Here is a 25,963-nt window from a genome sequence, read left to right on the forward strand (position 1 = left end):
CTGTCAGCAAAAAGAATCTGTGATTACATTTATTTTATTATCTGAATAATATCCACTTTCATCCATGACGTTTATTATTATTTGTGCCATAGTATATAGTCATCTTAAAGATGTAGATTCTTGTTTTAATCAGAAATAAATCGGGTCAAAAGTCACCAAAATGGTGGAAAACCACAGAAATAGGTTAAAAGTTGCAAATTAGAGCGGCCAAAGATGGACAGAGAAAGTGGTAAAAAGGTTTCAAAGTGTCAATATTGGCTTAAAAGTGGCAGAGATGGGGGGAAGGGAAAATGGGTTTGACAAATCTGATGTGGTTAAATTGGAAAAAATAAGCATGAATTATGGTGAAAAGAGGTTAAAAGTGACAATAATGGGTCAACATATGTGACATTAGGTGGAAAAGTGGTGGAAAGGGTTTATAAGTGCAAGAAATGTCTTGAAAGTGGAAAACATGTGCAGAAAAGGCATTGAAATTTGACGGACATGGAAGTAATGTAGCAAAAATGCTTTAAAAGGAGCAACAATATGGCAAGAAAAAATGATGAAAATAGGTTCAAATATGGCAAATTTTGGTGTACAGTAGTTGCAGAAAAAGGGTGAAAATGAGCAAATATGGGCTCATGTGGCCCCTGGATTGGGTCACACAGCTTGTCTTTATTGCTTACGGTGAGTCCCTAAGCCAAAAGCAGTTGCGAACCACTGAGCCACTCACTCGTTCATATCCAGCTCATGTCTCCAGACATGTTTTCTACTATGGCTCTGAGTCTAATGCTGTCTTCGGGTTCACTCCCTGTCCTTTCAGGCCTTGGGTCAGAGAAGGTTTGCTCTCTTGTGCCCTCGCTGTGGGAATCGCGTGTAAACGGCCGACATTATTAACACACATTGTCCATAAAAGGTCACATGAAGATACGGCAGGGAGAACATTCTCCTTTTTTCTCCTGTGGAATGTTAAACGCGTCTATTGAGACTTTTTCTGTCGTAAAGTTGGGTTTTAATCCCTCTTCAGCTAAAGATCCCAGAGCCGTAATGTCTTTAGGTACTGTAGAACCGCTTAGTCAGCAGAGACATAGGCTAGGGTTGGGGTCAATTACATTTTTTCAGTTACAATTTCCAAGTACCCATGTTCAATTTTAATTCAATTACAATTACAGTGACCAGCATTTTTTTCCTATGAAAATTTAATTACAATTATTTTTTATCCTCATGAAGTCAATTTCAATTATGTTCTCAATTATTAAAGTTCAATTCAATTATTTTGCACTTAATTACTATTTTAATAATTCAAAAATTCCAATTACAAAGTCAATTATCTAAACTCAATTACAATTTAATAATGATAATGACGGCGACAGATTTTTTACAATTGCAATAACAATTATAATTATGCCATAACTGTATTTAATTATTGATTACGAGATTACAATTATAATTGACCCTAACCCTTACGTAGGCAGACCTCTTATTGTAACTACAAATCAGAAAAAGAACTGTTCACTGTGGCTCAGATTCAGGACTAGAGGAGCCGCCCACCTGCACGTGTTGGAGTTAAACCTCTTGCCTTGTCGCAGACACGAATGCTGACTCTCTCTGCACTGGCAGAGGCAGGTGTCGGGGTTGAGGGGTTGATTCCCGGGGCAGTTAGCTGCGCAGACGCAGCCACAGAGCTCTTCGTCCCACCGCTGGCCAGGAGGGCACAACTTCCCCCCCACCTGGCCTTCACACTGGCATTCACCTGGAGGAGGATCAGAAAAGAACCATCACCTATAGAGTCATGATATTTTCTCGAAAATAAAGGGCCTGTGCTTTTATTTTGAAGGTACAGGCTAATATTGTACGATATAACCCTCTATTTATGTGTGGTTTTGGTCCCACTTTGTTGCTAAAACATCACGAAGCAGGCTAATCTATTTATATTAAGGCTGCTGCTTTGTCTTAGCATGTTTACGTCACCCAGAGATACTAGTTTACAGGAGCACGCTATATGATCTTTGATGGAGCTTACAAGTAAAATTCACTACAGGTACGGTTTAAAACTATAGCAATGGCCATTATTGTTGGTTTTTGCGGAGAAGGAGAAGTGGCATTTATTTTGGGATTTTTTTAATTAGTTTTTTTTGTTTAAAAACTTACACAAACACTGATACTCTGCACTAGACCTTTACACTGTGATGAAAATGATCCATATCTTGGTAAATTGTTGTGAATCTGCCCTTTTCTGTAGCTTTAAAATTTGGTAAATCTAAGTCTATGCAAAGTTATAGAAAACAATAAAGCCTTATTATGAAAAATAAGTAGCCTTCGTCACAAATTTTGACAAAATATTTGAAAAAAGCTGCTTCAAAATCAGGCGTTTTAAGGCCCTTAACAATAGCTTAAATTGGTCACGAAATCCTAAAGGTACTGAGACAGGAAATGGTCATGGTAACAATTTATTTCTAGAAACCATTTTATATATAATAAAATATATAATTAATAACATTTTTCTGTTCATTTATGTAATTTTAAGGAAGAAATACTATTATATATATATATATATATATATATATTGTTATCAGGATATAATTCTATCTATACTGTGATGTAAAGATTTCTCCATATTACACAGCACTAGCAGAGGCTTAGCTTTCCTGTTTTACGTTACATCTTAATTTCAGCAAAGTGAAGAATTGGCAGAAATATAAATCAATGAATGTATTCAACTGTATTTCTTAGTGTTGTGACTCTTCTTACACGTGTTGTGGTCCAGTTTCCAGCCTGGATCACAGCTGGCCTCCGTCAGTCCGTTCTCACACACACACTCGCAGGTGGACTCTGTGAGGACTCGGTTGGGCCCGCAGAGAGCCAGCAGACCCGCGTCCAGCGCCTCTGAAAGACACATGGATAATTAGGTTTTTTTTTTTTGTCAAGAGTGACAGTGCAATTGTAAAAACTTTATAAGACGTTCCTTTGAAATGTATCAAAATACATGATTGCAGTTTTGGAGTAATGTAATTAAAATGGTAGCAACAATTTGTTTAATCTGGTAAATTATGGGCATGACAAACTGTGAATGTGGTTAGATTGACAAAAATAAGCATGAAATATTGTGAAGAGGTTAAAAATGACAAAAATTGGGCAAAAGTGCCAAAAATGTCTTGAAAGTGGATGAAATGGGAATATAGTAGCAAAATTGCACAGAAAGAAGCAAAAATATGTCAAGAAAAAGTGATTAAAACAGGTTAAAAAATGACAAGTTTAGTGTAGTTGCAGTGAAAGTGTAAAAATAAGCAAAAAATTGCTCAAATTGTCCAAAATAATATTCCTATTTTCTTGAAGGCATCTGGCGACCCACTTCCAAGTGCCTTGTGACCCCAAATGGGGTCCTGGCCTCAAGGTTGAGAACCTGTTATAAATAATAATTTTATTAGGTTCCAGATCATTTTTTTGTGCTCATCCTTACATGATTGTGGTGATTTTCAAATGCAAACCCTGTCATTCTTTTCTGATTCTGAATCTGGTAAACTGCTAATTTTTAAACAATTTTAAAACAAAGATCTGGAGGAACTGATATCTTATCTTAATGCTTTGGATTTAGGATGTTGTGGGTGTATTATATGTAATTTCTATATGTGAAATTCCAAACTAAGGCACAATAATGCATCAGTTGCTCTTTTCCACCTGCTTTTATGCATCAATAACCTCAGAATTCTGATAAAGTGATAACCGACTTGCTAGTAAACTTCACAGTGAGAGGGCGACCTCACAATAAGGTTGTTTCATGGCTGCAGCGAGAGTGAGAGGCTCCACTAACTCCAAATTGCAGAGTGGCCGGCCCTTTCTTTTTTTAGGTTTTGTCACATTCTTGTGGTTAATCCAAAAGGGAGTCTCCTGTTTACGTTCATTACAGCAGATTCTGCTTCTCCTCAATGAAGAGGGAAACATTTCTCAGTCGCTTCCTTAAGATTAAACAGGTTTTTGATCAATGACTGACCTTTTAACCCTCCTATTACCCTTAGATATTACCGTGGGGTCAACCTGACCCCAAGGTTAAATTGTACTGTTTATACAAAACAACAACAGAAATACACAAAATGATAGAAAATGATACCAAACAACAACAGAAATATAAAAAAAGGCAGAAAAAAATTAAAAAACGATGACAAAAATACACATAACGACGACAAAAATACACAATATAACAAGCAAATAAACAAAACGACAACAGAAATACACAAAATGACAGAAAAATATACAACACGACAGCAATACACAAAATGTAGAAAAAATATACCTCGTGAGTCAAAAAACACACATAATCCCTTTCATTTAGACTTTCCCTTGCAGGAAAAGTTGGAGCAGAGCTGGCAACCACCACCATGACTTACACTGTACCTGTTTCTCTCTCCGAGTCGTTTATTGTGTCTGCGGAGACACAAACACAGTTCACTGGATCCCACAAGGACCCCGAGGCGCACGGATGTTCAGGAGGGGAACACCTACACACACACACAAGCACGCACAGGCTGTGATGAGTCAGATTACTGTTTCGCCAATGTTTAGTGACTCGGCGTTCTCACTCACAGATGGTCTGCCGCTGCTCGTCTGATGATGGAGTGAAGCGGCCTCTTGGAGAGGCACTCGCATGATGTGTGGTTGATGAAGGTCACCATGACGACGGTGCGATCCATCCTGGGCGGGGACAATTCCATCAACTGGAAGGGAAAAAGAGTGGGTGAGTGACGCTCCTGCGGCCTGATGGACAGTATGTGTTTGTAACAGTAAAGTAAATACATAAAATGTCTCCGGAAACACACACAAATTTTTCAAAACTAAACGGAACAACAGAAAAATTCATAGAATGCACAAATTGACAACAAAAAAACACAAAATGACAGAAAAAAATACCAAACACCAATAGAAATATACAAAACGACAACAGAAATACACAAAATCACAGAAAAATATACAAAACAACAGCAATACATAAAATGCAGAACAAAATATACTTTTTTCAAAAAGAAAAAACACAAAATGCATTTAAAAACACATAGAAACCCTTTGTTCTTTCCTGTATTAATGCTCTGATCAGTCATTATTTTAAATGCTGACATGAACTTGGCCAACGGACCAAACAATCACATTTTTGATGTAATTGTTGCGAGATTATGAAACTTTGTATGGACGTAATGTTCAGACTCAGCCAAAGCGTGTCCCTATGGACGGGTGGGGGTGACGGCGACGCCTTTGTTGCTTAACCAGGCGTGAAACTACCAGCACAGTAATGTAATTAAGTGTTTTTGCTCAGTTATTTTCCTTTTGTGAAGAATCCATCAAAAACACACATTTTGACTTATTTCTGGTGTCAAATTACAGATCTATGGATCAGATTTACCGTCTTGTTGACTAGAGTGTGGCTCGTGTTGGTGCAGTAGAAAGCTTCGCTGGTGCAGCAGCCGCCACAGCGGTGCAGGGCCACGCAGCGGGGGAGGTAGAACTGACTGGTGGATTCTGGGTATTCTTTGGCCACCTCCACGCAGACTTCTCTGGGCTGGCACGAGGTTCGTTGGATCTCCTCGAGAATGACTGAAACACATAGGCGGAGTTTGAGATTTTTGACGAATAGAATAACATTTATAGATCGTCTTGAGGTTCGTGCCAACCACAATGTGTGTAACATATACAATAATGCAAAAATTGATCATGTTGACTACAAAAATTTGCGTCAACGTGTCGTTTAATGTTGTAAATTCATCATTTTTTGCTGCAGTACCATACATGAACTGCTGGCTGCAGTGTCACTTCACCATTTACATTGTGAAGAAGAATTGTGCCACAGAATAAGAACCAGCCTAAAGTCTCAAAAGTACCAATTCCCACATTTGCGCCCCTTGGTTGCGTGCTACCGCTGAAGGATGGGAGTGCGCAGGACAGATATGGGCAACTGGCGGCCCGGGGGCCACATACGGCCCTCGTTCTAATTTTGAGTGGCCCCTGAAGTAAATGTACAAAATGAGTTAAAAAGAAACCATACTAAATTACAGAAATCTTCTAATATAGTTAAATAAACTATAGCTAAATACACAAAATGACTACAAAAAACACACAACAGCCACCACCACATGAGAGAATAATAGTAAAATTACAAAACAAAAACACAGAAAACGATTACACAGAAAATGTCTCAAAAATCACGAAATGACAACAAAAATACACAAATTGGCTCATAACACACAAAACAACAACAAACAAACGAAATGAGAGGAAAATACGCTAAATAACTTCAAAAAAACAAACACAAATGACAATAAAAAACACATAAGACAACATCAGAAAGCACAAAATGAGAAAAAATGAACCCAAACACATGAAATGACAACACAAACATATTGTTCTTCACTGTATGCTCAGATCGGTCATTATTCAAAATGCTGACATGAATGTTGATAATGTGGCCCACGGATCAGAAAATCCCTTTTTTTCTGGCCCTGCTGTGATAAAAGATGCGCATGTCTGGCGTAGGGTGTCTTAATCATACAGTGTGCTTTAGCTCCACCCACTATACGACCTTCATGCACACCTGTGCGAAGCGTGCATGCAAGCGGACTTCGATGAAGGGAATTACCCATAAACACATTTATCGTGGGACGTTCCAATTTTTTTTAAAAATGTAATAAATTGATGGCGGGACAAACTCACAATAAACACCCTTGGCAGCAAAAATGCCAAAAAAACGTCTTTTCAAGTGTAAATAATGTATCAGTTATTTCTGTATAATGTATGTGTAGACAAAAAGACTTTTAATTTTATTCAGTTGAGGACAGAAAATTATGACATCCTGACTCAGGTGGATGACATAACCGCAAACTGTCCCAATTCTACACTTAAACCAAGTGTGCCCTTTGTGGAAGTATGTGGGTTGTAGTGTGGGTATTGGGACGCAGCCCATTTGACTGAAAACTTCTATTATTCTTGGCTTTCCTGTGTTTACCTCCTAATGTCCCGTCCAGTCTATACACAGCCTTCTCCCTCGTCTGACCCCACAGATCCTCCACGTTAGGGAGAGCCAAAGGGCTCACAGAGGAGGTGGAAAATGCCGGCGAGGAAGAGCTGTCCCATGACCTCTTCATCATGCAGTGCTGAATCAGGCTGTACTCGGGGTACAGGAGCTGGAGTAGCTCATCCATAGTGTTCACGGTTTCCAAACTGGGCCGGTGGTCTGGCAGCACGGGGGCCTGCGTGGGAGAGTGTAGCACAGTCATTAGTGTGTTTACCTGACTGTGAGATAAGCAGTAAATACTGTCAGAGACTGATGTGTTCTTACACACTGCTTTTGGCAGAGCGTTCAGACACTTTAGTGCTTTTGAGCTTCTGTTTTAATGTTTACTGACGCTCAAGCTTTCCGTTTAGAATTACTGTACTTCACCTGGGGCCAAGCCAGGAAATCTACAGATACCTTCCGCAGTGCCCTGAAGCAAGACGCTGAATATTATGACCCACTTTCTTAAAAATTAAATGATATCAACTGTGCAAAAACCACAAGAACCTTTTTGACCTTTTTGCCTCCTGTGAAAAATCTACAAATCCACAACAGAAGTACACAAAACGACAGGAAAATGCACAAAATGATGAAAGAAATATAAAAAATAACGGAAACATTTACAAAACAACAACAGAAATATACAAAATGACAGAAACATTTACAAAACGACAACAGAAATATACAAAAACCTTTTTGACCTTCTTGCCTCCTGTGAAGGAGCTTGTGTTCCTTCCTTAACATGAGCCCACCCACATTCGTCACTATTCTATCCTACAGCGAGACAACACCCAAGGTTTACTGTAAATGTTGCTCAACAAACCATCAACTGATTGCGCCAGAGATACAGTAAGTTGGATGATTTTCTTGCTTCAAAGCTGAAGAAATATTAGCAGATGGTAGCTGTTGCATGATGTTGGAATCTGTCAATCACTCCCTTCCATTTATCTTTTTCCTATCAACCCATTTCTTTCTCCCTTTTGGGATGTCCCGTTTCGTGCGAACCATTTTTATCAAATATGATTTCAGCCAATCGCCTCTACATACTGTACATTCATTCCGTACATTCTGTACATTAGTTATGTTCTCATCAGGGTTCAATCGGTCTACTGAGGAACAATGGCTGAAACCATAAAGAAACATCCCTGAATCAGCAACTTGTCAAAAAAGCTCTTAAAGATAGAATCCACAGCTATTTTAATATTAAGGGACATTTACTTTGATCTCCTGACATGTTTCTCAGGAGATCAAAGTACATTTTCTGAGGAAAAAAGTTGTCTTAAATGAAACCATAACATATTATTCAAAAAGAAGACACAAATAAATTTGTGGACTTATTATTAAGCAGAAGTCAAGGAAACATCAAAGCAATCAGCAGACATCTCTGAAGAAGACTGGCAGTACACAATATGAACATGTCAGTCGATCAAAGTAAATTTCCTGAGAAAACGGTTGTCTGAATAAATGAAACCATAACATATTATTCAAAAAGAAGACAAAAAAACTTGCTGGAATTATTACGCAAACATTAAAGAGATCAGCAGAGGCCTCTGAAGAAGACTGTCAGTTGACAGTCAGGAGATCAAAGTAAATTAAGATAGAAAACAAAAAAAGTTGCGGGAATTATTCCAGTCTTCCAGTTTTTTATTTGAATTTAATTTTATTGTAGAATATTATTATGTTTAAGTTTAATGTGTGTATATATATATATATCAGTGGTGTTTGAGTAAAATCACTTGATCAATGTTACAAAATAATAATACAAATAAGTATGATTCCATATAGGTATCAGTCAATAACCAAGGCTGTATCAAACCCAAAGTTATAGCGTTGTATCGGGACTATGAATAAATAATTCTGATGACTTGATTTTTGACTTCTTAATAACATTTTTATCATAAAAACAAAATATTTGGTCCATTATAACTTGGTTTTTTTTTTTACCGTTCGTTGTTTATTACAACAATACAAAGAGGACAATATGAGCTCAAAGCTTCAGCTGTGGTTAATGTTGACATTTTTGAAGTTTTCCTGTTTTTGTTCATTTATATTCAATGTTTGATTTTACAAGATTTTTTTCATACTGTCGCTTGAAATCTTGAACCTGCAGCGGATTCATTTTTAACCATTTTTATGTTATTTTCCTTTTCTTTTCTATCGTTAATGGGATCCTCATTGCACATGTCATATTTTATGTGAATAAACTGAATGTAAACGTTCAGAATCTGAATTGTTCAGAGTAGTAAAAGGCCTGAAATGTTGCATTGACAGAATAGACAAAGGTTCAGCTTCTAGCCCCTTTCTGATTGCAAGTTCAGTTTTTCATTAGAAAAGTGAGGAATTAAGGAGAACGTGTAAATGAAGGAGGACAGTGAGGACGAAGGACGTGGAGCGCGGAATTTATGTAGTTTAGTGAAAGCGTGAGTGACAGAGAGGTAGTGAAGTGGATGTTCAGAGCTGAGATGTTTTGTAGGCATGATGATAGTGAAGGATAAAGAGGAGGAAGACAAAAAAGGAGGAGGTTGATGGATGAAGTGAGGGAAGACATGCAAGGAATTATGAGTGTCTGGAGTTTAGCGCCTCCAGAGTAACTGCTTTTCCTCACTCTATGCCGATAATGCCACACTAGTTTTTGTCTATGAAGCCTGACTCTTAGTAGGGGTGGAAATTTAATTAGGGGCACATTTGGGAAAAAAGAAGTCTACTTTTTAACATATTGTTTTCAGGAAGAATTGTTCCTACTGAAATATCAAGTGTGTATTGCTTTATAAAGCCGAAAAATCCTAGCTTTCTAGTTCCGCTACTTTTTTTTCATTATGCAGGTTCGATTTATGATTTTCACAGCACTTTTCCATTTCCTTTAAACTGTTATCAACCGTATCCACGGAAACCCGAAAACAACTTTTTGATGCCAAATTTTAAAAAGCAAATGAAAGACATTAGGTAGTACAACAGGAACCATTGAGTTGTTTTCCACTCCACTGCGTTACAACAAAAAGGTAACGAAATGGAAAGACATTCATTTTTCAAGCCCATGTTAAACAAAAATGAGGAAGAATTCAGCACTGCTGCTATGGTGCGCATACAGCACAGCTAACGTGGAACATTAAGTGAGCTACTGCTACCTTTAAATTCCATGAATTTCTTAATACCACATAATGAAAATGTTGCCCTTTTATTGTGGATTTAGTGTTTCTGAAATTAGTTTTCTGATTAAAATGAAGCATTTATTTGCGAGATACTTCCGGCTTTTGCCTCCTTTATCATCTAACCTTTAAATTCCATGATTTTCAACCTCCCAAATGTGCCACTAATTAAAAAATGTCACCCTTGTACAATAGTATTTAAATATTGAAATTGAATGTATTACCAATTAATTGAATATGTGCCTATTTATTTATACAAACACATTTAAAAAACCTTCTTTGCACGATTTTATACCTTAAAATGCAATAATTCCAGCAAGTTCATTTTGTCTTCTTTTTTTATATAATATGTTAAGGTTTCATTTATTCAGACAACTTTTTTCAAGACATTTACTTTGCTATATACTTTGATCTCCTGACATGTTTCGACTGCCAACTGTTAGTCTTCCCCAAAGGCATCCACTGATCGTTTTCATTGCTTTCCTCAGAGGCATTGCTTAGAGAAATGGCAAAGTCTGCTATGCAGTCTTTCACCTTATCATTGTTGGATATCTTAATGAATGTTTTAAGTTCTTTGTAAGTGATTGTTGGTAGTTTGGGGATCTTAACAAAGTCCTTTGATGTTTCTTACCTCAGTACCCTTGTTCCCGGTTTGGTAATAGTCTGTGTAGTCCTGTCCTGAGCTCAGATTGGAGATATTAAGTAACCATAGGAACACAGCTGGTATCCACATAGTGAGGAGATGTAGAGGTGGTGGGTGTCTTCAGGCTTTGATGATGGGAGAAGGAGGAGAAGCAGGTGGAGGAGCGATCGAGGATTCCTCACTTGTCTCCTCTCTTCATTCTAGCCAGGGACGAAGTTGCTCTTCTGACGCTGCTTGTTGGAAACTAGCAGGTCAGCTAAGCAAAACATGATGAAGAATGAAGTCCCCGCGTCCCGGTGTCCAACACTTTTCTCCTGCTCTGGTCTCACTTTGCTCCTTCTCCCGACATGACTTTGATGTTGTAATGTGTCTCGAGTTTTGTCTTTGATGTTGTAACGCGTCTCGACTTTTGTCTTTCTTTCTTTACGTCGTCTTTTCTCGACCTTCACCTCAAACTATCCCTCGCTCTCTATTCCTTATATTTATCTCCTCCTTGGTCGTCCTTCTTCTCTCCTCGCCCTTCACACTTATGCACCTCCTCTGGGCTTTTATCTGTATTTTTCCTCCTCCTCCTCCTCCTCCTCACACAGCAGCTGTGCTCCGTATCTCACCTCTTGTGCTTTTTCTTTATCTTCCTCCGGTTTCCTCTTCAGAAACCTTCAGGGTAAAACTTTTTCTTTTTTTTGGTTGTTGTTGTTGGCTGCTTTTTTAATTCTTTCGTCACCACTTTTTGGGTTTTCTCTGGAAAGCATCAAAGAGAACGGATGTGTTGCAGGATTTAAGAAGAAATAGGAGTAGTCCAGCTTGTTTGGCTGCTTGCTTGACGTCGTGCTGGAGTGAATGAGAGGAGAGAAGAAAAAAAGAGAAAAATCCAAGAATGGAAAGCTTGTATCTAGTGGGCGGAGTGAGGTATCTGTGCGTTACAGCTGATTATACTGGCTAACTGTTTCTTGTGGGTGGTGCTTTTGTTTCGCACGCTCTTTCCCAACACATGCCGTCATTTTTAACCTGTTTTCCTACAAAAAACAAGGTTGGTCTTTGAAAACGTTTGTTTTTCTCAATCCATTATGTTTTTGTGCTTTTTGGTTTGGTTAGTAGGCGCTGTCGAAGCCACCTGTGATGAATGCGAGTTGCCTGACTCGCAGCAGAAACTCTAAAGTGCCTTTTTATGAGCTGTTAATACCTCCACTGTCTCTCCCTCCTTGGGGGGGTTGCTTCTGCTTTACGTCAGTTCCTTGTCTGTTCTCCCTCACCCCATACAAGCACTGTTGAGTTGTAAAAGATCTCGGTGACGGGTAACTTTGCCTGGTATCTGTATTTTACTTGAGTATTTATTTTTTTGGCAACTTTTTTTTTTACTCCTTACTTTTTTTGAACAAATATCTGTACTTTCTACCCCCTCCCCCATTTCTGCTACTTTTAAGCCAATATTGATACTTTGAACCCTTTCTACCCCTTTTTCTATCTGTTTTTTGGCCACTAATTTGCAGCTTTAAACCAATTTCACCACCTTTTCCATCATTTTTGGTCACTTTTAACCCATTTTACTTCTGATTAATAAAGGATTTACCTCTTTAAGATGACTATATACTATGGTGCAAATCATAATAAACTTCCTGGATAGCAGTAGATATTGTTCAGATAAATAAATAAATGTGGTTATCGTAGATGCATAGACCAATGGACCGTCATTTTGCTGACTTTATGGATGGACTTTATTCCCCCTTATAGATGACCCTATGACTGTTCTTCAATGTTCATGTTTGTCTTCAACCACCTTCACCTTACTCAAAGATGAACTTTTTAAAATGTTAAACTCCAAGCTGCTCTGGGTTTAATTGAGCATTTGCACTTTATTTTTCTTGACACACCTTATTTCTTTTCTTTTGAACAACGATGGAGAGGAGGAGGAATGAAAAAAGACAACACTGACTACGGAGAATACATCCTACATAAAAAAGGACAAAAAAAAAGAAATGAAATTGTGTTCAGAACAACCAAAGACTGTTTGACCAGAGAGACAAGCTTTGATGTAAATTTTCTGTGTTCAATACAGGGGATGGGACTTGGATAAGCAAACTGCTTCTCTCGTCTCCTTTTTCGGCATGAACATAACCAAAAAAAAAAAGGGAATAACATAACTTCTGTGAATGCAACCATGTACAAGGAATGCAAATTGCTGGTTTAAGGGAACATTTGTTTTACTTATTTACTTAAGTACATTTAGTAGCATGTACTCTTTTTACTTTTCTTCAAGTAAGGGAGCATCGTCAATACTTTTACTTTTACTGAGTCATTTTCATTAAGTATCCATATTTTTACTTGAATACTGAATACTAGTTCTTTTGCAACCTATGGCTATGTGTTGGAAAAATAACAAGAAGCCCCCACAACACCTGCAGTGGTACTAAAGCCTGTCACACTTCATCAGGCTGCATCTTTGTCCATTCAGGCTACTAACTTTACATACCTCCTTAACTACGCTGCCCCGAGGCTTGGGCATGTGTGGTTTTTGTGTCATGGGGGGAGGAGAGAAGAAAAGCAGCAGTAGTTTATATCTTTATTATCTTTAGAAAAAAAAAAAAAAAGATAAATGGTTGTAAAATAAATGACAAAAAGATGGACAGGCTGGGAAAAATAAGCAGATCAGAGGTGTGTCTGGGAAATGCTTGTATGAGCAAACATCCGATATTTGGGCCAGAAGCTGCCAGCCTTCTCAGGGATTAAAGATCCACACACGCACACACACACACATGCACACACACACACAGTGGCAAGTGTCTACTTGCTTTATGTGCTGAAATCCGCACAACCAAATTCCACATTCCACTCATTGCTTTCCCTATTACATCCTGTGAGCTCGCAGAGGAGATTTAGGATCACAAAGAGGGAAGTTTATCAATATGCAAAGCAGCTTTTTTTGGTCTCAGTCAGACTTTAAAGTCCTCACTTTGTCTAGCAGCAGCAGCAGTGAGGGAAAATATGCTTTTCCAATGTATTTTGGAATTAAATTTCAGGCGTTATAATAGGAAGAGCATCAAACGGTTTCATTAATGCTTTGATGAGTAAAGCTAAGTCTGTTTGCTTTGGTATGTGTAGTAGAGAGGGAGGGGATTAGCTGTTTCCCAGGGTTCAGATAGCAGCAGGACAAAAGAAAGCAGGAAAGTTGAATTAAAGCTTGATCACACTCGATTAAAAGAATGTTCAACCTGCAGATTGAGCTTTTAAGTTTTGCTCCTTCTTTGATGTTTGTATAATCACTCCTCATTAACATCTGTGTGGTCAACTCCATTCAACCTAATCAGGAATTCTACGTTTACACTTTGGTCAGATTAACACATTTACATCCAAACTATAGCAGCAGACAGGTCATTAACAGCGACTTTAATATGTTTTTTTTTTTTTTTTTTAGATAGGTGACTCCTGAGAAGAGGCTTCCAGGGGATCATGAATGACAGGGGGCAGTTAACTAGCGCCACCTCCTGGCTGAAACACAAAGGTGCAATTTGAGTAGAATACAATTTAAAGCAGTCAAGAGAGTTGCTGCTGGAATTATTTTATGACAAGTCTAAATTGTATTTTAGAAATAGTTGACTTTTCAGTCGTTCAGTCCTGATTGCTGCACGCGGAAACGGTTACATTTTGTGGCAAATTTTTCAGAGCATAGGGCAGGATTTGTGAAAAAATAAAAATTCATTTTAAGTCTTTTAATGCTAATGGGTGATGAAGCACTCAAAAGCAAAGAGAATGCGTGCAGAAGCTTGCTGCGAGGTCTTGCAGTAAGTAATATATAACCGTGTCGCAGTTTTAGTGCAGATCGGGCTGCAAAGAACTGACATATTTGTTTTTTTAGTGGTCAGCATTGCTTTTATTAACAAACAACTGTTAATGTCAACATCAGATCAACGCATGTGTAACAAGAGAACGCCAAACACAAACAGGGGCGCAGTGCGTGCAAGAGACCCAGCAGATCTATTTACATCATCCACTTTCTTGTGCACAAAAAGGATTGTTTTAATGGTTGATGCCTTCATAAATGTCCTCCTCTGCTCCATCCTCCTGGCCTGAAGCACAGATCCTGCTCTCACTTCAGCGCTGCAGCAGGAAAAGAAGAACGCTACACGCAAAGGACACTGTGTGGCCGAACCGGACCACCAGTTACAAATCTATGTTCCAGCCCGACCCGTCCGGTGCCGTCTGATCCCGTCGCGTGTTGGTCGGGTATCCATCCTCTAGTCACAGTATCGGCTGCAGTGAAGAGTTTATGCGTGACCCTGCGGCGGCTTGGCTGTTGACTGTAGTTACACTAACGACCGGGGTGTCAATGCTCCTTTAAAAAATTTGCGCCTTTATTGTTTTCCATAACTTTGCAAAAATGGGTCAAATTAAATAATAATAATAATAATAATAATAATAATAATAATTAATAATAATAATAATAATAATAATTAAATGCCTTTTAATTTTTTTTAATAGCAATACAGAAAACGGTTCGGATTGACAAAAATGTTATGAGATATGCATCATTTACATCACATTTGAAATGTTTTCAATAATAAAACACTTTTAATTCTCATATTTTATTGTGTTTTTGTTTTATCTACAATTATTTATATGCTTTTATCTATTTCATTCATGAAATATAATTTTTGATTGTATAATCGTATCGTCAACTCATTTGTCTTAGATTCAGAAGTGCCTGCGAGTTCTGTTGCCATAGTTACCCAGTAGCGAAGTCGCGCCTACTCACGTGACCTAACAAGATGGCGACCATAATGTAGAGCAGCCGTGAATGTGAGTGTGTACTACGTTTTCTAGCCGCTGAGCCGCGGGGCTTCCTTTTTAGTCTCTCTTTTTACATCGTTAAAGTATTGTGACACAGAGCTAACGGTTTCCTCTTAGTGCACTGTTTAAATAGCGTGTTTGGTTCTGTTTGAAACCTGCTAAGAAAGTATGCTAACGTTAGCTCTGTTGTAGTCTGAGCATGGTCATGCTTTGTTGTGTTCCTCAGCTGGTTTCAGTCTAACCTTATTATTAGCATTTAATCTGCCCTCACTGTTGTATTTTCTAGGTTTTAAAGTGAAAGTGGGTCCGAATTGGAGAAAACTGAGCTCTGGTGCTGAACTGTTCTTCACCTTTGAGTCACAATGGCCTTAAATGTCTTTGGTGAGCGTCATTACACTATAACTTAATGTCATTTATATGGATAATACTACAATAAATGTGTTTTTCTATAGCTTGACCATTGTCCATGAGGTTTAAAATTGTGTTCAGAGCAACAAAGACAATTTAATGCTATAAAAAAGTAATGCTAAGAGTCTGAATGATGTGAAGGGAAGGTGTTTTGTGATTTATATTAGCAATAACCAACAAAAATAATAATATATGCTCTTAACTTCTATTGAGTCGTGGCAATATATCAAACATAATACAAAGTACAAAATAATTACATTTTTTATCATTTATTTGTGATTTAAGTATGTAATTCACAGAAAAAAACAATCAATATATGCTTATAACTTTTGTTGAGTCATGGCAATAAACCATAACAGCATATTAAATGAATACAGACTAAAGTAAAATGTATTAAACATTAGCAATTATTTGTCATTTAAGTTTGCAATTAACAACCAAAAAAAAAAAAAAAAAACATATCTTAACTTTTGTTGAACCATGACAATAAATCATACAACATATAAAAATAATACAGACTAAAGCAAAAATTAATTCCTTGATGGTAAAAACGTTTTTTTTTTAAAAACAGATCATTTTGGATATTATTAACCTAACGCAGGGTGTCAAACTCATTTTAGTTCTGGGGCCAAATACAGAGAAGTTTGATCTCAAGTTGGCCACAGATTTCAACTTTATTTTTCCCTAGTTTGGCACTTCTACGTATAGATAAATTACAAATCATGTAATAAACTGACCATATCCAAGCAACAAGTGATATATATCAGTCCCAACAGGAACTTTACTTTAAATTTCTTAGATTTTTTTTTTTGACTAGTTTATATTTAATTAAGGGAAATATGTTGTAATTTGAGAAAAATTGAAGGCTGTCATCAACTGTTTAACATTAAAAATGACTGCAATCATGCGATCTAAGCACCGGGAAAACTGAGCAACTGCAAATATTGTTACGCAGTGATTCACTCATTTTAACTTTCTCCTGTGGGCCGAATTGGATACTCCAAAGGACCGGATTTGGCCCCCGGGCCATGAGTTTGACACGTGACCTACCAGAAAAAAATATGGGAGTTTAATGCATAGTTCTGTTTCACATTAAGCAGAGTAATCAAAGCTGTCATGTAGTGGTGGGAGAAAGCGCCTCAGCATTCAAGGCTAAAGTAAAATGTTATGTCTGGATTTGTTGTTGGTTAGTCTGTGAAGGTGAGACGCTCGCCTGAGGACTGAGTTATTTTGAAGACAGGATACTGAGATAAAGCAGAGGCAGGAAACGTCACTCGTAAATTAACCTCTGCACAGACAATGGGAGATGGTGTGATCTTGGAATCGCTAGACAATGACTGAATTCCCTTATCAAATAAATCAATTTTATTCAGAATATAAAAAAAACTAAATATTAAAGCTAGTTTTTTTTTCTTTAAAGAAGTAGTAGTGCAGAGTCACCTTTAAAAGCTTCTCCTGCTTCTTTCTCTGTCCTCAGACAATGATGAATTTAGACCACCGGTGTGGAAATCTTACTGTAAGTACCAAACGGATTAATCAGAAATATTATCCATTCGTAGTGCATGAGATTTACTTGTGGATTAAATTTGTGTCACAGTGTACCAGCTCCAGCAGGAGGCGCCGCATCCACGCAGAGTCACTTGCACGAGTGAGGTGAGAACCAATGTTGGTTCATTGAGTCCCTCGCAAGACACTATGAGGGGTTCGCCAGATGTCTTCAAGAAAACAAGAATATTTTTCTGAACAATTAGAAACAATTCTTGATTATTTTTACCATTTTTCTGCAACCATTTTCATCACTTCTTCTTGCCATATTTTTGCTCCTTTTAAAGGCGCATAGGGCAGGATTTGTGAAAAAATAAACACTAATTTTAAGTATTTTAATGCTAATGAGTGATGATGCGCTCTAAACTAGAGAGAATGAGCCAACACACATTTCTTCCTATTGCCTTGAACAGATAGTGATACATTTTGTACTGCTCTTCCGAGTTCCTTGTGCAGCTCTGCAGACGTGAAGTCAAATGACGCTGGTGTGCATTCTCGATGGCTTAGAAAGGTGTCCCAATACCCCGGAAATACAAAATAATGAGAAGACGCCGCCTTGGAGACTAAAAGAAGACAAGCACAGTGGACTAAACTACTGTTTGGTTCCACAGATGCATGTGCACAAGTCTTTGAGTAAACAGTTACTTCAACGGCGAGTAAACACATTATCGTGTCACAGTTAGTGTGGATCTGGCCACATTTTCTCGACCGAGTCCGAACCAATAATGAAAAACTGTTTTTTTCTCAAAGAAATGACATATGTATGTTTGTTTTAGTGATAAGCACCGATTTTATTATTAAACAACTGATGTCAACATCTGATCAGCGCACGGGTAACAAGCGAAAGTGAAACAAAACGAGCGCAGTGTAGGCTAGAGACCCATCGGATCTATTTACATAATCCATGTATCAAAGATAAGGATAATCTATGTTATTGTACTGTAAAAGGAATGTTTTAATAGTGGATTCTTGCAGCAGAAAAGGAAGAACACTGCATGCAAACTATACTGTGATCGAACACCAGTTCTAAATACCTGTCCGAAGCCGACCCGTCCGGTGCCGTCAGGGTTTGGTCAGGTGTCCATCCTCTATACACCGTATCTAATCAGCTGTGCTCCGGTGATAAACAGTTGATGCGCGTTTCTGCGATGGCTTGGCTGATGGCTGCAGTTACACTAACCACCGTGGTGTCACTATGGAGTTTTAGATCCTGCCCTATGCTTTTTTTAATGTGTTTTTGCTACGTTACTCCCATTTCTGCGTCTTCTCCATCAAATTTCAATGCCTTTCCTGCACATTTTTTCCATTTTCAAGACATTTTTGGAAATTATAAATCCTTTCCAACACTTTTTCAGACTAATGTTGCATATGTTCACCCATTATAGTCACTTTCTTTAAACTCTTTTCACAATATTTCATGCTTATTTTTGACATTCTAACCACATTCACGATTTGTCATGCCCATTATTTGCCAGTCAAATCTTATTGTTCCAATATTGACATTTTAAACCCTTGTACTCTTCTGTCTGTTTTTGGCCACTCTAATTTGCAACTTTCCACCAATTTCTGTGGTTTTAAAACCCCATTTCGCCATAAATTGTCACTTTTAACCCATTTTTTCCCTCATTAAATGAGGATTTACATCTTTAAGATTTACTATGGCGCAAATAAGGGTCAGTGGGGGTCCCTGGCACCTTTATTTTGGGGGTCGTGGGCTGAAAAGGTTGAGAATCACTGCCGTAGACTAATGCATGAAATTGTTTTTACTTCAAACTGATCTCTTGTGTTTGCTCCCAAAAACAACACTATTCTGTTGTTTTCACAGACTTAAAGTTGTGACAAAACAATGGCGGGTGTTTATCTTTTTGGGGTTTACAGGGAAAGATCAGAACTAAATCTGTTCTCTCTACATCTATTTTTTTCTCTTCCTTTGCTGAGTTTTCTGCTCATTCGGCAGTTATTAATGGTTATTGTGGCCCAGTCCTTTGTTTCCCATTAAATCACTGCTTAAGCAGCCTGTAGTTGAGCAGTAAATCCTATTCCATGGAGTTGTTTTATTTTTTATTTTAAGGCGCTCATCTTAATTAGTTTTGAGCAGAGAGATGAGGGTTGAATCACCTTGAGGAGAGGGATGCTGCTCAAGGTCAGACGTGTTCTAATCCTGTTACCCAGGAGAGCACAGAGAGCACCTTGGTTTCCTGAAGAACTGCTTCCTCTTTCCATGCTCGTGATTAGTGGTTTAAAAATCATCACATCATGACAAATGCATGTGCCTTTTAGTTTGTGAATCCCAGTTTCCTCATTTGTTTTTGAGTTTAGAAACAAGAGGCGGAATTATTTTATTAATTACCATTAACAGTTTGCGAGGTAGGATTGTCAAAATATGTAAGATTACACTTTTTTTTACCCACAAACAATTAACACAATTTACTTTTTTGCAGGTGGATAACCGACCTAAATACTATGGCAGAGAGTGAGTAAATTTTCTTTATGTTAGATGAAGCCAGGGTTGTGGTCGATTTTAATTGTGTAATTAGTAATTAATTACAACAAGCGCGTAATTATAATTGTAGTAAATTGAAAAAAATCTGTATTTGAGTTCAGAAAATTGACTTTTACTGTCATTTACAATTTAATTGAACCCAGAATTGGGGAACCTGCATGTTACAGTTCTATGGCTTATACATCTATAGTTAACAATTTCTAAAATATTATAATTCATATCAAGTTTACCTGTCAGTTCTCTTGAGCATCATTTTACCATTAAAAATGAAATTGAGGGCTGTACTAACAGAAAAAAGGCTATATTTTTATGGATTAGGAAGCCTAACAAGGTAAACAAGAGATGAGAAACAAATTAGATGATAGATCATATTCTTTAGTGTATTTTACAGCTGATTTCTATTGTAAGATATGCTAACACAAGACGAATGTTAAGTTGCTCAGTAATTTTGATTAATTTTAATTGAACTTTAGTAATTTAGAACATAATTGTAAATGACTTTCAGGGGTAAAATAATAATTGGAATTTTTATTGTAATAGGGAAAACATGTCAGTCAACGTAATCGTAATTGAGTTGCAATGAACATGGATAATTGAAGGCGCAATTTAAAAATGTAATTGATGAATCATGGAATGACAAAGATTATCCTTCCCCTGTGTCCAGATACCACGGCATGATCTCCAGAGAAGATGCTGATCAGTTGCTGAGTCAGGCCGAGGGAAGCTACCTCATCAGAGAGAGTCAGAGGCAGCCGGGCACGTACACACTAGCTCTGAGGTTGTCCTGCTTCTCACTAACACTTTACGCTCTCACACTATGTGGCTTTTGGGTCAGTTTTAGTCTCTATTCCTTCCTCCACCTGTCGTTCATCTCCCTGTGGTCATTATTATGGTCTGAAAATAATCCTCCCATTAAAAGCGTTTGCTCCAGTCTGCGAGACAGAAAAAAAGGAAAGTTGGGCTTTTGGGTTAATGATGTGATGATGATCCACTAAGGAGGGAACGTGTCACAGATCCTGTTCTCATTCTGCTCGTCCTTTGACTCAGTTTATTAAGTAGGGCTTATGGCTTTAATAGGAAACGTATCTACTTCTGTGCTCACTCATCATATTAAACATGCTTTTATTTATAATTACTGTGCTCTGATTAGCAGTCGCTGCAAATTGTGTTCACTTTTTTTTCTTGGCGGAGGGACAACTCAAAACAGCCCAACCCGTGCTGCGTTATTGACGTTATATTCAAATAAATGAAGAACAGAAACAATAATGCAGGGTTTTTCAACCTTGTGCGGGGTCACCTGGAAATAAAATGTGGTCACCTGGAATGTCTATTAATAACTCAATTTTAAAACATGGATTAATATTATATTTTTAAATTTCTAGATTTAAAAATAAAAACTTTAATTTTTAGTTTAATTTCTCATTTAATTTTTGATTTAATTTTTACATTTTTAAATATTTTTATGCTTTTTATTTTTTTTTTTATTCATCTGTTTTGCACAATAAGGACAAGGCAAAAAGGTTAAATAATTATTTTAGACATGAAAATACCACACACAGTCACAAATGTAATCTATACTTTCACTTACTCAAATATAAAGCCAGTTAAAATTAGATGCAGTAGAAAATAACGTAAAGTTAAGAACTTTTGGGTGCAACAAAAATATTAGAAACGAAACAGTTTGAAATCATTTAGCTCTTACTATTCTTTGTATTTAACGAAAACCACAGGCAGGAAATCTACAGTTGCACTTCTATTTGTCTAAATATCTGAATTTGCACAGAGCTTACGTACATTTGTCTGAATTTATTGTGATATACCTCATATCTCTTTATATTATAGTAAGTTTAACACATATTTAAATTGATTTTAATAGTAAATAATCAATAATCAAACAGCAAACCACTATATATAAATCAGCTAAGCTTGGCATCAATATTTGTGTTTTTAACCATTTTCATGGCTTTTCTTTTTGCTCTGATCAACCCCAGGTTTGGGAACCAGACGAGAAACTTTCGCCTCTACCATGACGGGAAGCACTTTGTCGGAGAAAAGAGGTTCGAGTCCATCCACGACCTCGTCACGGACGGCCTCATCACACTTTACATCGAGACAAAGGTGCTTTATCGTGGGTGCAACCCACATACACAGCTCTGTTGCTCATCCCACAAATTCATGTTCCTTCCAAATGTGGCATTATTTAAACGGCAAATGAATGGGTTTACGAACAATATAGATTTAGAAGCTTTATTGTTATTGCGCTGATAAGACAATACAACCAAATCTCATTGGCAGCAATCAATATGTAGTAATAAATAGAATTTTAAAACAATAATATTAATACATTTTATTTACATTCACTTTTAAAAAAACTCAGACACTTTACAGTTGTTAAAACAATTACACACAAGTCAGAAAGAAACTTTTGAAGGTAACAACAGAAAATACATAATCATAAGTTAAAAGCTTGCTACTTTAAAGACATTTATTGCCAAAAAGCATTACTATATTACACCACAGAAAAAAATCTCAAATATAATATTAATTAAAAATGCCCTTTTATGCTGAAAGTGTCGATCACTTATTGATGCCACTTCCACCAAAATGCTAATAGGAGAGCACAGTGATGGTTCCCAAGTTAATTTCTATTAGAGGTATTGTATAACTTTCCTAATAGTAGCAGTTTATAGCTTTTATTACCATGACAATTAAAATCCAGACTAAGTGCCCCCACAAAGCCTGTAAACCCCTACATGCTTATTGTGTTTGTAACTCACATGAATCCTCTGCTCCTATAGGCTGCAGAGTACATCGCCAAGATGACCATCAACCCCATTTACGAGCACGTGGGCTACACCACCCTAAACCAGGAGCCCACCCTCAAGAAACACCTGCAGCACAGCCTGGACGAGCCTGACGGGCGGACGCGGCGCAAAGACGAGCGCAACAGCGAAGAGAGGGTGAGCAAGCCCACCTCGTGCATGAAACCACTGACACAGTTCTGGGGTTGATTTATATTAGTGCTTTTACATCCACTGGGTTTTGTTCACACCTTTTCTTTTGAATTCACGTCGCTCTCTGTACCAGAGCTGTTTGACCCAGTTTGGTCTCAACTAGGCCACAGCAGAAAAATACTGCTTTTCACCAGTTTTGTGCCCTCATTTTTTCATGTATTAGTAACTTAAAATATCATAATGTGTAGGGCTGGGCGATATTGACCAAAATTCTGCTCTGAATTTTTTTTCCTATTGGTATTTGTTGTGACTTTCTTTAGAAAAATAAAATCAAACTAGTTTGAATGTGGCCTCTGATCTACAATAAGTTTGATACCTCTGAATACATTATAGAAATTTCCCTTTAAGGAAAATTGTCACGCAGGATAAGACACTGTGATGTGTAGTAGGGCTGCAACTATCCAATGTTCTGATAATTAACTATTGTAGCGATTTATTGGATAAAAAAGAAATACATTTATAATAGAAGATAATATTGACCACTTAATAAAACCAACCAATTTGTTTCCTTTTCGCAACAAAAAAGTTAATTTATATACAGTATTACAGCTATACTATTCAGTATAAAAAATGGGAGAAAAATTTTTTTCCACTAGAGGATTCCACTACATGTGGTGTCAAGAAAAGACACCAAAAAGCAGGTGTGGTAAAAAAAAAAAAAAGTTCATAATTTGTTTTTTTTTTTAATTGAATTTTTAAAAATCACTTTTGAAATAAACAAGGGTTCAAAGCAGACCAAATTAATCGGTCATTTGACCAATTGTTTGAATCATTAAAATATCTACTCCTCTAACCAGTATTTAACCAGTTAAATAATCTCAACAAGGTTATCTGCTTGTTTTACCAGATTTTTGCACATTCTCACACTTCCATTTACTGATTAAGATCCTGTTTCTGTTTCATTTCCAAAACAAAGCCCTGTTTTGTGGGAGTGGATCACATTATTTATCCTTCGGTGTTTATTAGTGAAACTCGGTTAACCTGAAACTTAACTTGTTGGAACAGGTTGACAATTGAATTATTACTTTTCTCTGTGACTTATCTGTTCGTGTAAAAGAGTCATCTGCTATATTGCTTGGAGACTTGTAACTACAGCTGGGCAATACGGACCAAAACTCATATCTCAATATTTTTTCCTCAAAATGATGATCTACAATATAAATTTCCATCATTTTTATTCAAAATAAGTCTGATCAGAAAGACAACTCAGGGTTAAATTTGCTAATGCAAAATGCCACACAGTCACAATTATTAACAAACAGCTGCACAATATCTTTGTTTGTTTGTATTTTAATGTATCTTTTATCTTTTTGAAGCACTTTGTGACTTTATGTCTCTGAAAAGCACAATATAAATTATATTTTTTTGCTTACTTACAATATGTGCCACTTTTGGTTTTTTCTCCTATAAGTGACAGCACGTGTGAGTGAGTTCTGTAGTGTAAAACAAGTATTTTGATACAAAATAAGCTATAAAAAGTTTAAATATCAATAAAGGCGATATTGTAATTTTCTATAATGCCAAAATACAAAACTTGATATATCTTGAAACTTGATATATCGCCCAGCCCTACTTGTGACTGACACATTTAGTTCATTTATTTTTAAAGGATCGTGTAACACATTAATATGTATTTATGTTGATCTTCAAGTATTGGAGCTTAATATAAGTCTTACTGGAAGCACAGAGGAGGAAGGTTAGAAGTATAACGAGCTATTCTTATTCTTGACCCGACGACCAATTCTTTGACGTCATGAGCTTGAATACGTAAAAGTTATTTAAACTCAGCTTGAAATATTCTTAATTTTTAGAAAATAATTCAGTTAGTGCTTTGGTTTTTGTTCAGAAGCCCTTCAGGGACGGGTAATGGGGCTAAAGATGAGTCATGTTGTAGACGTAGCAGTGGAAATGAAAAAGAAGAAGAAGAAGAAGAGGAGGAGGAGGATGGATGCAGAAAATAGATGGCCTCCAGCCAAGGGCTCTGCAGTAAAGTTACATAACGACCACGCGTCTGCTGAAAGTTGTCGCCCGGTAGCTGCTAAAGTGTTTGGGATCATTAAAGCTGAGAAATGGTTTCATCTTTTTTTCTTTTTTTTTTTAAATAAAAATTAGATGCTTTCAACCTTAATTTAATTTAGTGGCTTTTTCAGACAAAGCTGTGCATCAGTAAACCTGGTGGTGTTCAGGAAAATTAATATTTCAGTCTTACACACTTAATCCCCTGATTATTTATAATTTTATTTTTTAAAAGCCACTATGAGGTACAGCTGCAAAATTTAAGGCCCAAATGATAATCAAGATACATTTGAACAATATGTAATTGCTATTTATTATTCACAATTATTCATAATGTTCAAATAAACATTAGTTATGTATTTGTTTTGTTTCTTTAAGTGTTTTTTTTTCATTGGATTTCCCATTAGCTAATCTTCTTGGGGTCCATACAAAAAAAAAAAAAAATCAAGATTCTAGTAATTAAAAACAGTTGAAAATATACAGAAACATTACATAAAAAGGTACATCAAGACACATTTTCAGTACTCAACAAATAAATAAAACAAATATATGATATATACATTAAGATTGGTAAAAATATGATTTTAAAAATGTTAAATATGCGTAAAATAAAGTTGACATGTCTTTCAGGTCCCTAGGCAATTTGTTCCATCAGGGGAAAGCTCTAAAAAAAACCAGATCTTTGTAAATAGTTGGTATTAGGACGGTTGGTGAGTTGGAGTTTGAAGATAGTCGAGTATTACATCTTTCTTTGAAATAATCTTGGTTTGCCACTTCAATTCAAATAAAAGTTTTTTGTAAATATTAGTAAATTATAATGCATTTCAATGAGAGGCCATGATAAGGTGTAGTGTATATCAGTGATGCTGGTCCTGTAGGGACACCTCA

The 25,963-nt window shown here is 36.9% G+C and overlaps 2 protein-coding genes across 3 annotated transcripts in view; one reads left to right on the forward strand and one right to left on the reverse strand.

Annotated features, from left to right (window-relative positions):
* Positions 1–11,691, reverse strand: part of LOC114477326 (vascular endothelial growth factor C-like) — a 13,785-nt gene extending 2,094 nt beyond the window's left edge. The window contains exons 1-7 of the mRNA XM_028469604.1: positions 10,793–11,691; positions 6,968–7,211; positions 5,372–5,562; positions 4,561–4,691; positions 4,372–4,475; positions 2,731–2,865; positions 1,531–1,732 (exon numbers count right to left, since the gene is read on the reverse strand). Coding sequence (XP_028325405.1) covers positions 1,531–1,732; positions 2,731–2,865; positions 4,372–4,475; positions 4,561–4,691; positions 5,372–5,562; positions 6,968–7,211; positions 10,793–10,894 — 1,109 coding nt within the window. The 5' untranslated portion in view covers positions 10,895–11,691. The remainder of the gene's footprint in view (positions 1–1,530; positions 1,733–2,730; positions 2,866–4,371; positions 4,476–4,560; positions 4,692–5,371; positions 5,563–6,967; positions 7,212–10,792) is intronic.
* The window catches only part of LOC114477289 (N-chimaerin-like), a 27,277-nt gene continuing 5,896 nt past the window's right edge, over positions 4,583–25,963 (forward strand). Inside the window, exons 1-8 of one of the 2 annotated variants that reach the window (XM_028469557.1) lie at positions 4,583–4,711; positions 15,876–15,970; positions 17,475–17,513; positions 17,595–17,650; positions 19,984–20,015; positions 20,710–20,823; positions 22,037–22,163; positions 22,844–23,005. In XM_028469557.1, the coding sequence (XP_028325358.1) occupies positions 15,952–15,970; positions 17,475–17,513; positions 17,595–17,650; positions 19,984–20,015; positions 20,710–20,823; positions 22,037–22,163; positions 22,844–23,005 (549 nt within the window). In that variant the 5' untranslated portion in view covers positions 4,583–4,711; positions 15,876–15,951. Of the gene's footprint in view, positions 4,712–15,539; positions 15,599–15,875; positions 15,971–17,474; positions 17,514–17,594; positions 17,651–19,983; positions 20,016–20,709; positions 20,824–22,036; positions 22,164–22,843; positions 23,006–25,963 lie in introns of those variants that run through there. The other variant, XM_028469550.1, reaches the window with a different exon arrangement.

Source organism: Gouania willdenowi, chromosome 2 (assembly GCF_900634775.1).
Source record: "Gouania willdenowi chromosome 2, fGouWil2.1, whole genome shotgun sequence".
Lineage (NCBI taxonomy): Eukaryota > Metazoa > Chordata > Actinopteri > Blenniiformes > Gobiesocidae > Gouania > Gouania willdenowi.